This window comes from Poecilia formosa, unplaced genomic scaffold, assembly GCF_000485575.1.
Source record: "Poecilia formosa unplaced genomic scaffold, Poecilia_formosa-5.1.2 Scaffold330, whole genome shotgun sequence".
Lineage (NCBI taxonomy): Eukaryota > Metazoa > Chordata > Actinopteri > Cyprinodontiformes > Poeciliidae > Poecilia > Poecilia formosa.
In genome coordinates, this window is record NW_006800269.1 from 344,603 (window position 1) to 361,152 (window position 16,550).

General features: G+C 39.9%; 1 protein-coding gene across 2 annotated transcripts; it reads left to right on the plus strand.

Moving 5' to 3' along the window:
• Positions 1-12: 12 nt before the first annotated feature.
• LOC103152835 (inositol hexakisphosphate and diphosphoinositol-pentakisphosphate kinase 1-like) lies at positions 13-14,341 on the plus strand. 2 transcript variants are annotated; one of them, XR_001658822.1, is made up of 6 exons: positions 13-585; positions 4,391-4,546; positions 8,391-8,528; positions 10,900-11,013; positions 12,052-13,639; positions 13,739-14,341. XR_001658822.1 is itself a non-coding variant. In XM_007573469.2 (5 exons), exons 1-5 carry the CDS (start codon positions 534-536, stop codon positions 12,147-12,149), a joined length of 558 nt encoding a protein of 185 aa, XP_007573531.1. In that variant the 5' UTR covers positions 13-533; the 3' UTR covers positions 12,150-14,341. The 2 variants fall into 2 exon arrangements, 1 of the variants encoding a protein (XP_007573531.1); XM_007573469.2 differs by having other exon boundaries at positions 12,052-14,341.
• The last annotated feature ends 2,209 nt before the right edge of the window (positions 14,342-16,550 follow it).

Here is a 16,550-nt window from a genome sequence, read left to right on the forward strand (position 1 = left end):
CATAGACAGAAAATAAGTTATTTTCCTCTGTAAAACTTCAGAATGTTTCAATATGGACTGAGAAACTCGATGTGGTTCAGAGTGTTGAGAGATTTCTTAACATGTTTTAACTTCCTGGTATTTTGTTTATACCCAGCAGGTTGAGACACCTGTAACAAACTGATATTTTTGTCTTTGCTCTGGATTACGTCAGCATGTCTTAGTGTATTTTATTGACATTTTATCTATTGACAGATTATTACAAGTTATGCATCTTTTCCGTTTGGCTAAAAGATCAAATTGAGATCAAATTTTCAACCTCTTTTTTTTTTTTTTACTTCTCATTCTTCTCTTCATTTTCCCTCAGAGTTGTTGGCAGAACGTGTGTGAATCAGAAAGCCAACTCTGCCCTATTTCTGTTTCCTCCTCTTTTTTTTTAATTTATTTTTTTTATTTTCATTTCTTTGAAGAGCACGCAGGCCGACAGACTGGCACAGATACCGGCACCTCCAGTAATCCCAGTTACCTCTCTTATCTCCTCAGAACTGCTCTCTATGCCGGCAGTAAAGAGGTTTTCTGTGTCGTTTGCCAGGCATCCGACCAATGGTATGTCCGCTTTTCTTCAAGTATACTTCGACAATCCTCTAGTTCATCTTGCATGACCCTTTTGTGGGGGGGGTAAAAAAAAGATAAACCACCTTTGGGGATGTGGAGATTTGACTTAGTCAATGACATCGAATGAACGTTTTCATTTATTTTTCCATCAGAGTTTCTGTTTCACCGCACAGCCTCGGTGTTTGATGAGCCTTGTGTTGTTTTCAGCCTGCACTGCTAACACCACCTGCTCTGCCTGTTCAAGGTTAATTTACCTCCCTGATTCTGCCATTTCCTCACAAATTGTTCTCTTTCTGGAATATATCTTCTTCCTCGGATATATTTCCACGTGTAGACAATCTAGTGCACATCATAACTTGTACTCACTCAAAACCTTTTGCTCCTTTTTGAGTCATTTGTACTTTCCAAAGGCTGTGGTCTTCTGTTTCTCTGTGTATTGATGTGGGTTGTGGTGTAAAAGTGAGAACATAAAGGAGATGTTGTGGAGAATCTCCGTCACATCTTTGGAGGACGTCAGCTGATTTAGTGCAGTTTTGAATAGGGCGTGTATATCGGGCTCAAAGGTGTGCATTCTGCTGAATTCGGTTTTATTTTTAACATGACATCACTCTCTCATTTTTTTATTTTATTTTATTTTTTTACATATTTAAAAGTCAACGGACTATCTAGAAACTGAATTTTATTTTTTTATTGTCCCCAAGTGTTGATCAGAAAGTAGGTCATGCCGTCAGTTTCATCTCCAGTATAAAACGTCCTGTGTTTTGAGGTGAATGAAGCTTCTGCACAGTGTAACATAAGACTATGAGAAGTTATTACAGAGTCACTATTATGATATTTTAGTAGTCAGTTCTTAAGCACAGTTGATGGGCTAACTCATGAACAAATGAACCCCCACCGGGAAAAGAGAAGAGGCTTCGTCGCCCATCGCTGTTGTTGCGCATGTCGCTTGTGTCGTACCAGAAACACGCAGACACAAAGGTTCTGGCTCAAGACTTCTGTACGTAAAATAAAAAATATGATCAATTGTGTTAAAATTTTGGAGCTTGTTAAATTTTGTGTCATTAATTGATCTAATTAATTAATTTCCCAACTAATCTAAATATGAGTCAGGCCTCTGGTTTGTGGGTGTCTGCTGGGTTTTTACACATTCTGGCATGTTGACAGTTTCTTTATGCCTCTTTAGTGTGAAATTTAAACTGATATTTACTATGTTCACTATAGTTGGGGTACATTGGCGTCTGAAAGGCGTGAACCTCATGGTGTTTGCACCTGTTCCCGGCGTGCAGAGTGGGACTTGTGCTGCTTGTTTTGTGCAGTTTACAGAAAGATTTTCTGTCATTTGTTGCTGGAAGAAAACCTGGCCTTGCATTTTAGGTAGACTTTGACTCTTAGACCAGAAGGAGTAATTAATTATCAGATGCTTGTATATTATTATTTTTTATCTTAATTGTAATCTGTTGAGAATAAGGGAGACAAAAATAAATTCACCAAATGTCAAAAACTCGAGGAAATATGATCAGTTTGTTCAAATGTTATCCGAAGTAACTGATAGAGCATAAAGAGCCTTATTTTTTTAATTTTCTCTTTTTTTGCCCACATTTTTTACTTCAAAAACGCATTTAAAAAGATGTGGCCCCCCAAAAGTGATGCTTTTTTTGCCTTTTGTTCTACTTATGAGCCAGAAAGCACATCTTAGATTTGACATCAACAACAAGGAAGCTGTTCTTATTGGCTTGTTACAGCTTGACTATACTAATATTATTGTAGCACAAAGCCTTTGTTCCCGGCAGACGGCTGGTTGAACCGGTGTCTATCGATCAGGACATCCTCAGAATCTCAACATCATTAAAAACACTTGGATGTGCTGCTTGCGTCAGTAGCTGTGACCTTGTATTGAATCTGCAATTAATTCAGAGAACGGATGAAAATGGATGAACGACTTGGAACCGGATCAACAGAACTCGTCCATGAACACTTTTCTTGATTGTATATTTTTATGCGTCTTACACAAACAAAGAAGTCGAATGTTGCCTGTTCTTGGCACCTCCCTCGTATTTTTCTGATAATTCAGTAAATGGTTTTATCAGACAGATTGTTTCCAAACACATGATCTTTTCTTTCAGGTCTGTATCTTTACGTTTTATAGAAAATCACTGAAACTACGCAAATAATGATAAGAATGTACATCTTTAAATGTGAGCTGTAAAACTGAATATTTTGATGGATACAGATGAGATTCAGCTCACCTGTTCCAATATATTTTCAAAATGCAGGAAACCTAAAATAAAATGACCTGATAAATATTTGGCAGCAGCAGGTGATTTGGGGTGTGCCTCTGCTAGCCCTGCACATCTAGAGAGTGGGAAAGTGTAAAAATTACGTCTCTGTTTTCTGTTGGCTCTCATCTGGACTTTGACTGGGCCAGTCTAACATTAGAATATGCTTTAATCTGAACCGTTATGGCTCTGGTTCTGTGTTCACATTTGTTGGTAGATTGACGTCCAGCCCTTCTAAAGCTAAACTGTTTTCTTTTAAAGATTGTCCTGAGTTTAGCTTTACGTGTAGACCCAAAAGTTCAAACTTTATGTGTTTGTTAAACATGTTTGGTGTGTTTCCAGTACAGCTTGTGGCCAACTTTAAACAGGGCTTCTTGTTTGTAGTTTTTTTCTTTTTCTTTTTTACCCAATCAACGACTCCTTGCCACTCGTCCCGAAAAGCCAGAGTTGGGACGTTAAAGACTAATAGTTGTCTTGTTGGACAGATTCTCTGGCTCTGAGCTGTGGATGTCTGCAGCTCCTCCAGAGTTACCACAGGCCTCTGCTTGCTCAGCCTGTCAGTCTACAGATGTGGCCTCGTCTCGGTAGGTTTGCAGTTTTGTCCCAAACCTGCAATTGGATCTGCTGGATTTTATTTAAGGGTATCAGAGTGAATGGAAATAAATTACTGCCATGCAAGATTTTTAGTTCCATGTGTGGAAGTGGCACAGATCGGATTTTTGGGGTGTGGAACGATCGGAATTGGGCTGTTCAGATCGCAGCGGAAAAAGCCGTGTATGGGTCGCATTTGCCTGCCTTGAACTGGCCGATTCAAGTCCAGCCTGCAACTCGTTTGTAATGTTGTGGTTTGATTTTAAACAATAGATCTTCGAGGAAGAGCAGACCAAAATCCCTCTAGAGCAGGAGTGGGCGACCCCAGTCCTTAAGCCCTAGTGTCCTGCAACTCTTAGACGCCTCTCTGGTCCAACACACTTCATCAAGTATCTGAATCATCTGCAGTCAGATTCTCTAGGCTCCCGTCAATGACTTCATTATTTGACTCGGGTGTGTTGAAGTAGAGACGCATTGAAAAGTTGCGGGACACCGGCTCCTGAGTCCTGGAATTGCCCACCCCTGATCTAGAGGAATGTTTGTTGGTCGTTATTGTTTCCTAGATGTCCTATCAGCCAAGAGGTCAGCTCCTTGTTGACAGGGTCAGGCTGGTATAGCTTCCTTCTCTTTACAAATGAAATCATCATTGGGAAATTGCTTCTTGCTGTTTTTGCTTTTATCTTGGTCTGAAATTAGTTGTTTAATCTGAAAAATGGAAGCGTGACAACAAAACAGAACCAGGATCAGGATGTTTCTGTCAGTCAACTCACTGAAGATCTTCGAGAAAAGAGAAGTGGTGTCTCAGGTCTTCCTGTCTAAAGATGCCGTGGTTTAAGCTCGTTACCTCCCGCCTCTCCTCATGTTCCTCCTGCTGCTCCGCTGTGCTGTCATTTTCCTCCTCTCTCTGTCCTCTGCCTCTCCTCCCTCAGAGCCCTCAGATGAACTCGCTGAGCTGGCGCTGCAAGGGTTTGACCCTGTCGCCCTGGACAGGTCCTTCTCCTATCACCTGCACCACTGTCCCTACCACCTGCGCCTCCTCAGGATCCAGCTGACGTGCGGCCTTGAGCTCTCCGACTGTCTCCACGGTCAGCCTCTGTAGCCCGCGTGCTTCCCCCCTCCGCCCCTCCCCCTCCATGCCCGTCTTGCGCCTTCGGACCGGTACAGGCGAAAGATGGCTGCCGTCGATGCCCTCTGAGCTTTGCATCAGCTGTAGCCTCCTGCGTTGGTTGTCATGGCTTGGTTTCCTGCCTGTTGTTGTCTGTCTGGTTTTTCTAGCGGTGGGTCTGTTTCATGACCACAGTGTTAAAAACGCTTGCATGCTGACCAAGGAAGGCAGCATCGTCTTCCTCTCTGTATTTCGCTGACAAAATTTAGAATCATTTACAGAGTAGAAAATTAAATTAAAAAGTAGGACTGAAACGATTTATTGTGATTAATTGGAGCTTGAAATAATCATCAACTAATTTAGTAATCGATTAATCGTTAACTAAAAAACAGGCAATTTGAAAGAAAAAAACACTCAGACCTGTACTTAGGTAAGAACTGTAAGAAAAGTTTCTACATTTTTGCATTTAAGATGAAAACATCCTTCTTTGTCTCTAAGTATGTTCTTTGCTGAACTCGTCAGGTTCAAATCCTGTTAGATATCTTAAGCATATTTTGCTATCCAGTTATTAATCGGTTAATCAAAAGAATAATGAGAATAATCAGAGACTCACAATGTGAAAACATTCTGTAAAAATACAATGAATATCAATTCTACACAGAAATAGATGACGTCATTTTTTTTTGCTCTTCCCAGAGCAGCAAAAGTAAGATAACATTTTAATTACACAGTTAGGATATATGTGAATGTGATGTATTATGTAATTGCTTAACGTTTGGATTAAAAAAACATAAGCAAAAATTTAAAATAAACTTATGATATGTATAGTAGTTTTCATTTAGCAGATGTGAAGCATCACTTTTACCATAAAGACAACGATCTAAAGATAATGATTCTCAAATGAGAATCAGGCCCTCTGGTTTAGTTTCAGGTTTGTTGGAGTGGATGTGAGAAGAGCCATTTTTCTTCAGCACTGATGTGTTTTCAGAGAGCATCGTCTGGTGTTAATGGCACCAATTAGGCCTTTTACAGAGCGAGAGCGCGACTCGGTGTCAGTACACCGCCGCTCTCCCAGGAGGCTTCATGGCCAGGTGGCCCATGTTGGAGTGGATCATCAGCTTCTGTCATTTTCTGCTCTTCATCTGGAGCTTCTGTGTGAATCTTTTATGCTGCTAGTCTTATTGTATTGTGTCAGTGGAAGAAAATTATTGACCTTCTTTCCTAGATACTAGAGTAGAATAGAAATGACTCTTATTTCCCCTCAGTGTGACAGCAGCAAAGTGGCAGGCAGGCCAAAGCATTCAGATTCACAAAAAGGTGAAAATATAAAAAACAAAGTATGGATAAGAGCCTGTGCATGGTAATAGTAATAACAGCATATTTTGGATTCAAAGAAATATGCAACTGAGTAAGTTGATTTAAAAATGTGCATGTTAAGGCTGGGCGATATGGAGTTAAATTTTTATTGTGATATTTTGCAATACTTTTGTGATAAGTGACAAGAACTATTTGTTACATGTTTTTAAGGTAATTTTGTGACTGACTCACAGCAGTTAAAACCCCACAAACATAAATAATGCTCTTAAAAAGTTTTCCCTTATTCTTTATGTAGCCAGGACTCTGGCTACATAAAGAATATGATTTGTGTCACTAAACTGCACACAGTAACTGTATTTACTGATGCTTTTATTAAACGAACAGAGAAAATAGTAAAACTGTCAATCCTGACAATTTGAACAGTGTTGGAAAGATTTAAAACAGCACTGATGGAATTTATCATGACAGTGATAAATCAACATCTATCACGATAAACGATACGATAAATACCCAGACTAGTGCGTGTATGTTTCTACATAAAAAAATGGACTATTCACAGAAAATACTGCAATATAAACACTCATTGAGCTTGTGAAGGAAGGACCTGCCAGAACGGCTCCTTTGTGCCCCTAAGATGCAGCAGTCTGTCCCTGAATGAACTCTGAACTGTATCAGATATCAGTGATGAAGAAAAGAGATCCACTGGCCTGCTGAGTACCTGTGAGGACTGGGCAATATGGCTCAAAAATAACATCTGATTTACTTTTGTTATTACCAAATTCAATTTTAATTTATTATTTATCCTCATTTTTTTTCTTTAAAAAATTACTAATGACTTTTATTTCAGTAATTTCTTCTGTGAGTTGAAATATGAGCTTGTTCAAACAAGATGGCGGTTCTCGGGTGGGTTAACATCACTCTGGAAACCCAACAAGTGGATTGGTGGGACTGAAAAAATTTCAAAATTTTTCCAAAAATGAAATCTTCAAAAGCAGAAAATCCGATTAATCACTAAAATCGATTTATTGCCCAGCCCTAGTACAGGCTTCTGTAGTGAAGAGCTACCAGCAGGAAGTGAAGCAGAATCCTTTGGTTTTGGTCAGGGGTTGGATAATCTGGGTCAGCTAACCCACATGGAGAGCAGAACCAAACTGACTTAATATGCAAGATGTGAGACCGAAACATTTTTATGACTTATTTTTATCAGCATGATTCATGGAAATGCTTAAATATTAAGAGTGAATTTGAAGAACCTGGGCGCTTTTGTTTTTGGAAATGAAATGGGGTAAAACCTGTCAGACTGACCTAAAGCCTTTGAGAAGTGATGCTTTTTTTTGTTTGTATTTTGCTAAAAGGTTTCTAGTTGAGGCGTGATTCCCCCGGAGAATCGGTTAATTTAACCAGGTTTACTGATCCTGCTCCAGAGGTTCAGAGGTGGAAGCGCTCCGTCTTAGTGCCTGGATGCTGCATTGGGTTACAGCAGGGTCACATTTCATTCTTTTTTCTCTTCCCGTTTTCTTGGGTTGGTATTTTGTACCTGTGATGTTGGTTCTTTTTAAAGGTGGGTATAAAGAGGAGGTTCCTCCTGTCTGGGACAGACTTACTGGTTTTACTGGAAGTCATGACTACATTTAATTTTTCATTGTAGTTTCAGTCTAGTCCTAACCAACGTTTGGTTTGTGTTTTTATTTTATTTTATTTTTTTTACAATTAACTTGCGTTCACCTGACCAGGTGCAGGATTCACTGTAAAATAGTTCAACTTTCCTCTGGATGATCGTTACTTCCTCACTTCTCGGTTCCTTTAAATCCTAAATAAATCCAACTTTTTAAGTACATTTTAAACTCTGACATTTCCTATTTCTTCTTCCTTCAAATTCAAAAGCTCTGTTGTTCTTAACCGTGACTGCAACTTTAAGGTTTAAAAAAAAATAATCATATAGCCACCTTCATAAAATAATAGTGTTGTTTTGTTTTGTTTTTTGCCAAAAATAATTTTTGCAGTAAAAATCACCACCTCTTAATTGCCAAAAGACGATTATTTAAGCCATTATTTTAGGAAGGTGACAGTGTTACTTTTGCCATATTTTCACTTTCAAAGTACCTTCAAACTCGGCGTCATATACTGTAATCATTGTTGCCATGGTTACGGAGGACGCAACACGTTCCTGCGTACACACGACACAACGTTCGCCAATTAACCGGTGAGAAACCTCACGGGTGTTTTTGTAACGTGGCTCTGATTAACTGAGACTCCTGTTGCTGTGCTGCCACATCTAACCGACCCTAAAAGGCCGTCTTGTCTCGTCTCGTCTCGTCTCGTCTTTTCTCGTCTTGCTGTAGATCGGTTGTTTTGTTTTTGGTTTGGCATGGAGTGATCTAGCAGCTGCCTGAGGAAGAACCAATAAGCTCAGAGTTGGCTGCTTTCCCCTCTCCTCTCCCTGCACCCAGTGATCTGGTACAGTGAAGCGTCTCTGTCTTTCTGTCTCTCTCCTCTTTAAACCGCAGGATTCGAAGGCTGCTCTATGGTGCCCTCTATCTACCCGCTGGAGACACTGCACAACTCTCTCTCCCTGAAGCAGGTGGAGGAGTTCCTCAGCAAGGTGTGCGAGAGCATCGGGGAGGCCCAGGCCAAAACCATGAAAGGTGGGTCTCATGGAAGCTCAACACTCACTGATGTTAATGTTTGGAGAAAATTCAGCTCTTATACAACTTTATAATATGTCTGACATTAGAAAAGGTGTCAAAAACATAAACATTTTATAATTATGTGATTGAGCTGCTGTTGTCTGGACTTGATTATGATGATGATTGTTCATAGCAGGTAACTTTGTTTTCTTTTTCTTATCGAAATGAGTTTATATTTGTTATGATGAGGAAAATAAGTAAAAAGATTTTTTTTTTTTNAACTTTCCTCTGGATGATCGTTACTTCCTCACTTCTCGGTTCCTTTAAATCCTAAATAAATCCAACTTTTTAAGTACATTTTAAACTCTGACATTTCCTATTTCTTCTTCCTTCAAATTCAAAAGGTCTGTTGTTCATAACCGTGACTGCAACTTTAAGGTTTTTTTTAAAAAAAAAATCATATAGTCACCTTCATAAAATAATAGTTTTTTTTTGTTTTGCCAAAAATAATTTTTGCAATAAAAATCACCACCTCTTAATTGCCAAAAGACGATTATTTAAGCCATTATTTTAGGAAGGTGACAATGTTACTTTTGCCATATTTTCACTTTCAAAGTACCTTCAAACTCGGCGTCATATACTGTAATCATTGTTGCCATGGTTACGGAGGACGCAACACGTTCCTGCGTACACACGACACAACGTTCGCCAATTAACCGGTGAGAAACCTCACGGGTGTTTTTGTAACGTGGCTCTGATTAACTGAGACTCCTGTTGCTGTGCTGCCACATCTAACCGACCCTAAAAGGCCGTCTTGTCTCGTCTCGTCTCGTCTCGTCTTTTCTCGTCTTGCTGTAGATCGGTTGTTTTGTTTTTGGTTTGGCATGGAGTGATCTAGCAGCTGCCTGAGGAAGAACCAATAAGCTCAGAGTTGGCTGCTTTCCCCTCTCCTCTCCCTGCACCCAGTGATCTGGTACAGTGAAGCGTCTCTGTCTTTCTGTCTCTCTCCTCTTTAAACCGCAGGATTCGAAGGCTGCTCTATGGTGCCCTCTATCTACCCGCTGGAGACACTGCACAACTCTCTCTCCCTGAAGCAGGTGGAGGAGTTCCTCAGCAAGGTGTGCGAGAGCATCGGGGAGGCCCAGGCCAAAACCATGAAAGGTGGGTCTCATGGAAGCTCAACACTCACTGATGTTAATGTTTGGAGAAAATTCAGCTCTTATACAACTTTATAATATGTCTGACATTAGAAAAGGTGTCAAAAACATAAACATTTTATAATTATGTGATTGAGCTGCTGTTGTCTGGACTTGATTATGATGATGATTGTTCATAGCAGGTAACTTTGTTTTCTTTTTCTTATCGAAATGAGTTTATATTTGTTATGATGAGGAAAATAAGTAAAAAGATTTTTTTTTTTTTGAGTAATAAATCAATTAATCGGGATAAAATAAAATTCACCCAATGATTTCCATTCTGATGTTTAATATTTTTTGAAAAATAATTTTAGAGACTCTGTAATCCATTTTATTTATTTAAGGTTTTGATTGTGCGTTTTTATTTTAATTTCCATTTTATTTCCTGTTTTTTGTTGGGATTTTTTTGTGGGTGTTACTTGAACTATTCCACCTCCAGTGTAAAGTCTTCTTTACAGAATTACAGTTTATTAGTCTTTGAAGTGGTAAACTTGCATTACTGAGCCATTTTAAATATATCACTTAAAAATTCCCTCAAAACAACGTTATCAAATTACTGGAATAATTTATCGTCCAGTAAAGTGTTGTATTGTGACAAGTCTGTTCCTGTAGGATGTCTTTAAACCGTGGTGGATTGTGGGGCTTTGACACGACGCTGATGTTCAAATATAATCAGCTAGTCTTCAAAACATACCTGAAATGTTACACATGAAGACCAAAATATGTTACTTATCTACGTTGATGTCGTTCAAATGCAACATGCGTTAATAATTGGGGTTGTTTTTTCAGAGGCTTGAACTAAAAACATATTCAACTTTAACCTCTTTGGTTCCTTCCTCCTTTTCTGTCCCTCTACTTCAGACTGTCCTCTCTGGTTTTACTTCACTCAGTGCACAGTTCAGACAGAAGCTGTTGGCTTTTCAAAATAAAGTAAATTTACAAAGCTTCATGATATTTATATTTATTTCAAACTCAATATAAAGTGCACAAACAGGCTGTGTAGTAAATGTGCCAAAGTATTCTTGCTTTTGTTTCAGCTCCAGCTTTATCCCCAGTAAACGGCTTTACTTGTTATCGAGTCTCATTCGGTCCACATCTCTCCACAAACATCAGTTTGCCATAATGCAGTCGGATTTGGGTTTACGTCCAGGGAAAAGCAGAACTTGAGCCTGATGTTTCTGTTTCTTCTGCAGCACTTTCTGGTTTGTTTGACTCTCAAAGTCAGACGTCTCTCTACAGCCCTCAGCAGCCTCTGTCCTCCTCCGGATCGGAGGCGTCGCTCCGTCCGCCGGGTCAGCCTCTGTGGTGTAAGTCTAACAGCATGGTGGTTTTTATAATGTCACACAAGAGGTCGACTCCTTACGGATCCCTGATGATGGGTATCTGCACAGTGGAGTTTTTAGAGAAACTCCAATCTGAAGTAAATGCGTGACACAAAGTAGGACATGATCATTAAGTGCAAGGAAGTTTGATTTTATTTTATTTTATTTTTTTTTTTTTGGTTAAAAAAAAACCAGTCAACAAATCAAGTGTCGGAAACTCCATTCAGAGGTCTCCTAAATGTTAAAAACATCATCATGAAGACCAGCGGCGCAAAAAATGGGTTAGCACGGCGCTACGCATGTGGGTGCCGTGCTAAAAGGGGCGCCAAAATAAAGGCAGAAAAATAATTGGCATTTCAGTCTTTTTCTATAGTTACCAGCTGTTTGAGTGTAGAAACAACAAACATAAATATCTGAGACACAAACTCCAAAGTGCTATTTAGGAACGTTGTTGCTAAATAGCACTTGGTAGAAACAACAGAAACGTTTCAACAACCCAGTTCATCCCTCTTAGCTGTGACTCGATTTGTTTTTATTTTCTTCTCCTCCTATGAAGCCTCCGCCTGCTTCCTGTTGGTTTTGATGCCACACTGTTGATTTGTATAGTACCTGTTGATTTATATCGCACCTGTTGATTTATATAGAACCTGTTGATTTATATAGAACCTGTTGATTTATATCGCACCTGTTGATTTATATAGCACATGTTGATAAGACTTTTCTGCTTACTCACTTCTCCTATCAATCTCTGCTTGTATCTTTCAGAAAAGTCTTTTTCTCTCTCTCCTTTTGTTCCCGGGCCTAAATAATGAATGTGTAACGTTTTTAACGACATGAGAGCCAAATTATTTTAGAATCTGGTGAAGATCATTTCTAAAACTCGATGGTGTGTTTATCGGTCGGTCAGTGTATAAAATCACCACATCAGATCAGATACCTGTTTTTTTTTTCTTTTTAAATACGTATGCACATTTCTGTACTTGTGGCTTTCATCTTTCTTTTTTTTTTTCTTTTCCTGGGCAGACGGCAGCATCCCGTCCAGCGCCGTGTCCAGCGCGGGCCCTTCGTCCCCGACCACCGACAGCTCCGGCCTCGGCCTCAACTTCAGCTTCAGCGAGTAGCTCCGCCTCTCCGAGTGACCAGAAAACCTCGGCGCTGCTGAGCAGGCCGTGCGAAGGACGTGTCAGAGTTTTCTTTCAGAAGCAGCTCTGTTCCCAGCCCTGCTCCAGAATGCACTCAGACTTCGACACGGACTGGAGCCGTTGTTCTCTGAACCGTCCTTCGGTTTGGTGACACATTTCCACTGAGGAACGCTCTGAGCGTGTCACACCAGCTTTCACACACACCTGTGCCTTTCATACGTTTTTCAGTGCCGTCGCGTCAAGTGCCTGCTTACTTTTTTTTTTTTTTTAATATTCCAAATTTACCAAATACGTCAAGCTAAAAAGCTTTAAGCATTTTTTTTTATTCTGCTGATTGTGTCGTCATTAACATTTACCCCAGAAGCCGACTGTCGAAGGAACCTCCTGCTGTGTGGATTTCCCCAGACTGGCATCTTACACATCCATCAGTTTATGCCTGAACTAGAATAAGCCTGTTTGCTACTTGCTCTGTCCTTCCAATCATGGTTTCGTTTTTATTTATTTGTTCTCTTCATATTGACCAAAAAAGTGTAGGTTTTGATTTTTAAGGTTTTTTTGTTGTTCTTTTTTCAGACACAGGTTTCCTCTGTAAAATTCACACCACTCTGATCGATCTGTGTTATTCCCTTTGTGTATCTGCTGTTTATTGGAAGCAAACACATTGTAAATGTGCCTTTTTTATTTTATAAAATCACGTCAGGTAATCAGAAAACAATGCAATGTTGGAACTGAAGAAACCACTAGATTAGGGCTAATCTGACAGCAGAATTAGGATCAGTCCGATTGCTGTATGCTGCCTCGATCTGCTGTCCTGCCTAATCAAAGTCACGTTTTAATGAAATGTAAATGATTTTTGGAGCTCATTTCTAACCACGCTCAGCTAAAGAACTGATCCAAATAAGTTTTGTCGGTGTTCCACTGACATGAGGGTCAGTGAGCTGAGCGCTGCAAGCTTTGGAGGTAAACACCACTTCATATTGTTCTACTGTCACAATTAATGAGGAAATCATGAATTATGCTTTAAGTTCTGCACAGCTATCAGCTATTAAACTCTAATGAGGTCTCATATGGTCTTCTCTCACTTTCTCTGGCATCTCATTAGTCGTTAAACTGACTGGAGTTTTCTCCTGCTATATGTCGTAGCGTAGCGCTTAGCCGGCTAAAGAAAGATGGCTGCTTTTTCCTCACGATAACAATCAATTTGATTATTTTGGAAATGAAGATATTTCCAGAGTAGAAGAAGAACCACCCATCCCTTTTATTTTACGCCATGGTAACTGTTTAGCAGTCAGCAAAGCTAGCAGTAGCATCTCTGATAACCAGCTAATATTAGCTTTTTATGGCCTTACTCTTCAAAGAGCAGAACAGTTAAGAGTATTATATTTTGTACAATCACTAGAACTATAAACTATGAATACCAGAAGGACCATGTCCAATAAACCGGGTAAATCCAGCTTATTCATTGCCACGTCATAGCAACCGCTATGCTAGCAAGCAGCTAGCAGCAGGTCAGCCATTTTCTAATCAGCCTTCTACGTTTCCCCACAGGTTAAACACATACAGGTCAGTTGGAAACTGTAATTTTCTGTTTATTAAAGGAAAATGTGTCAGACCTGCACATGGAGGAGGGAGAACATGTAGCCTAAAGTTAGAGACACTGATATACTTTGCTCCAAAACCATCCAATCCAAAGTTGAATGTTAAGCATCTGAATTTATCCGTTTTACTCTGACCAAAGTCTCCTAACTTTACACTTCAATCTCTCTCTCCCTCTCTTCTTTTTTTTTTCCAGAGAGCTCGACTTCAGCTTGTTAAAGCTTAGACAAAACCACACAGTAGAAACGGTTTAAGTTATAGGAACTGTCTGTCTAAGCTGAAAATGAAATGATCCCCAAAACTTTGAAAAATCTGCTGTAGCGTCACATTCTGTTTTTTTTTCTTTGTTTTTTTAAATGATGTGTGTTAGATTTGCTAGTTTTTGTCCAAACATGGGCTTTATAGCTGAATTGTTTACTCGATTGTTTGATATCGGCCAAAGAGATTGTGTGTTTGATTTGCTTCAGAGAAGCAGAGTGGCGCCGTAAACGTCTGTAAAACTGTTCAGGTCAGGCTGGTGATGCTGGACAAATGAAAAGTGTTGATGATAAAATAAAAAATGTTGTCAAATTGAACCTGCTGTTTGTGTCTGGCCAAATGTTAATGGCCCTGTTACATTCTGGACTTTTCACATTGTGATCAATGGCCCAGAGTCCAGACACAACAACCTTTTATTGCTCTTCCACAGTTGCAGCTCCTTTTCTCCATCCTTCATCCCCCATTCCTGCAATGTTCTTGTTTCAGTTTTACTTCAGTCTTCCCCTCCTGTGTTTCCTTCACCTCAGATTATATTCCTCCTTTTTACCCTTTCCTCTCCATCATCCATCCCTTGTTTTGGTTCACCTTACTCTCTGACGTCAACCATTTCTGGTTTCAATACTTCTCCTACTTTCACTTGTCTCCCTTTTTTTGTCTTTCTTTACCAACTATATCCACTGCTGTCATCTCACCTGATAACCACATTCTCCTCTCTCTCTCTGACATATCGACAAAAATGAAAGTTCATCACCTCCATCTATAAACCACTTGAAAACTTCTTCCAGCTGACCCCAGCTGGAAGATATCGGGACGCAAGAATCCCAATATCTTGCGTCTGGAAACTGGGCTGTCTTGATTGAAGACCAGCTGACCTTTAAAGATCATGTTGCCTCCACCTCTCGTTTGTGTCGCTTCGCATCGTTAAACACGAGAAAAGAATCAGACCTCACTACACATGACATGCCACCCAGCCATCTGCGCTCATCTCCCACCTTGATTGCTCCAACGCTCCGCTAGCCGGTCTCCAAATCTGTACTGTGAAAATATTTAGACAGTCCAGACGTCTTCAATCAGCCTAAAAGGGTACAATGTTTATGAAGCTCCACTGGCCACCCGTAGCTGTCTGCGTCAGATTCAAGTCTTCGATGTTGGCCTTAAAGACTTCTTACGTTACGACTCGGTCACTCCAGTCATAAACAGCAGTGCCTTCACAGTCCACAAGTGGTGTACAGTTCAGACTCTTGACAACGTATCTACCGGAAGCGAAGCATTCCTCTCCGTCGTCTTCAAGAAACTCTTGAAGACCCAGTTTGTCAGAACATCTCCTACTTTTAGCAACCACTGAATTTACCTCTTTGCTAAACCTGTCAACTCTGACAATTCAGATTCAGTACGGAAAATTGAAAAGTACTTTTGCTTTGTCTCGTGCTGTTGGCAATCTGATGAAAACACTAATGATGTTTTTACCGCTCCTCAAGGTTGAAGGCGCAGAACTCTCCCAGACGTCTAGAGGAAAAGGATTCACAAATACTCTTAATACAAATGGAAATGAAATGTTGTTGTAATCATATCATCCAAGTATCTCTGAAGAGTCACTGTGGATGGTGATGCTTTGGGTAGGAATGATTTCCAGTAACAGTCCAGCAACAAACCTGAAGACGCCTCTGACTGAAGATGCTTCATGATCATGTGATTGTTGAAAGATGCTGACATTCCCAGGCAGCAGAGGTCATGATCTACCATGTCGAATATGGATATTTTACAACTTTATTCTTGTTAAAGTACGAGAATAAAGTCACTTAAGAGAATAAAGTTGAATTCTACTGTATTATTTAGACTTTATTCTCAAAATGAACTTTATTGTCGTGTTTTTTACATTTCTAAGCATGACCCTAATAATGTCATAATATTCCACAGTAAAGTTTCCTGGATGACAAAATGAGTTGTCAGCAAGCACTGCTAATCCACCTCATTTGCTTTTGCCGTTCCTTTTTAAATCTCTGATTGGGCGCTATGAACCTGAATATCTTCCTTCTAAGTAGCTTATTGTTGCCTCTGATATTAAATGTGTAACGTCATCCCTATTGGCAAATCCCTTTGGATGACAGAGTCTACCAAATATATAAACATTTTCTCATTTCCACGTGTGTTACCTCTTGTTTAATCTCCGTTTCTCTACTTGCGTTACGTCTTTGTTTCTTTTCTTGCTCAAATTCAGTCTTTGTTGCTTTCTCCTGCTGTCTTATCCTCTCAACTTTTTCTCATCCTCTGCTTTTGATTTCAGCCCTTAGATTTTTTTCCCTCCCACCCTCCATACCAACAGAAGAGTGGACCTCCTACATCTTTCTTGCCTCACCCCATTTACCTCCTCCTCCTCCTCTCTAAATCTCCTTTAACAACAGTGATGACTCATGCCTTCCCCTGTTGCTCCTGTGCGTTGCCATGGGGACACCCCCACATCTAATTGACTCCTCCTGAGGGACTGAACGGACAAACAGAGACGGCCGACTCACCGGAAGTTAAAAA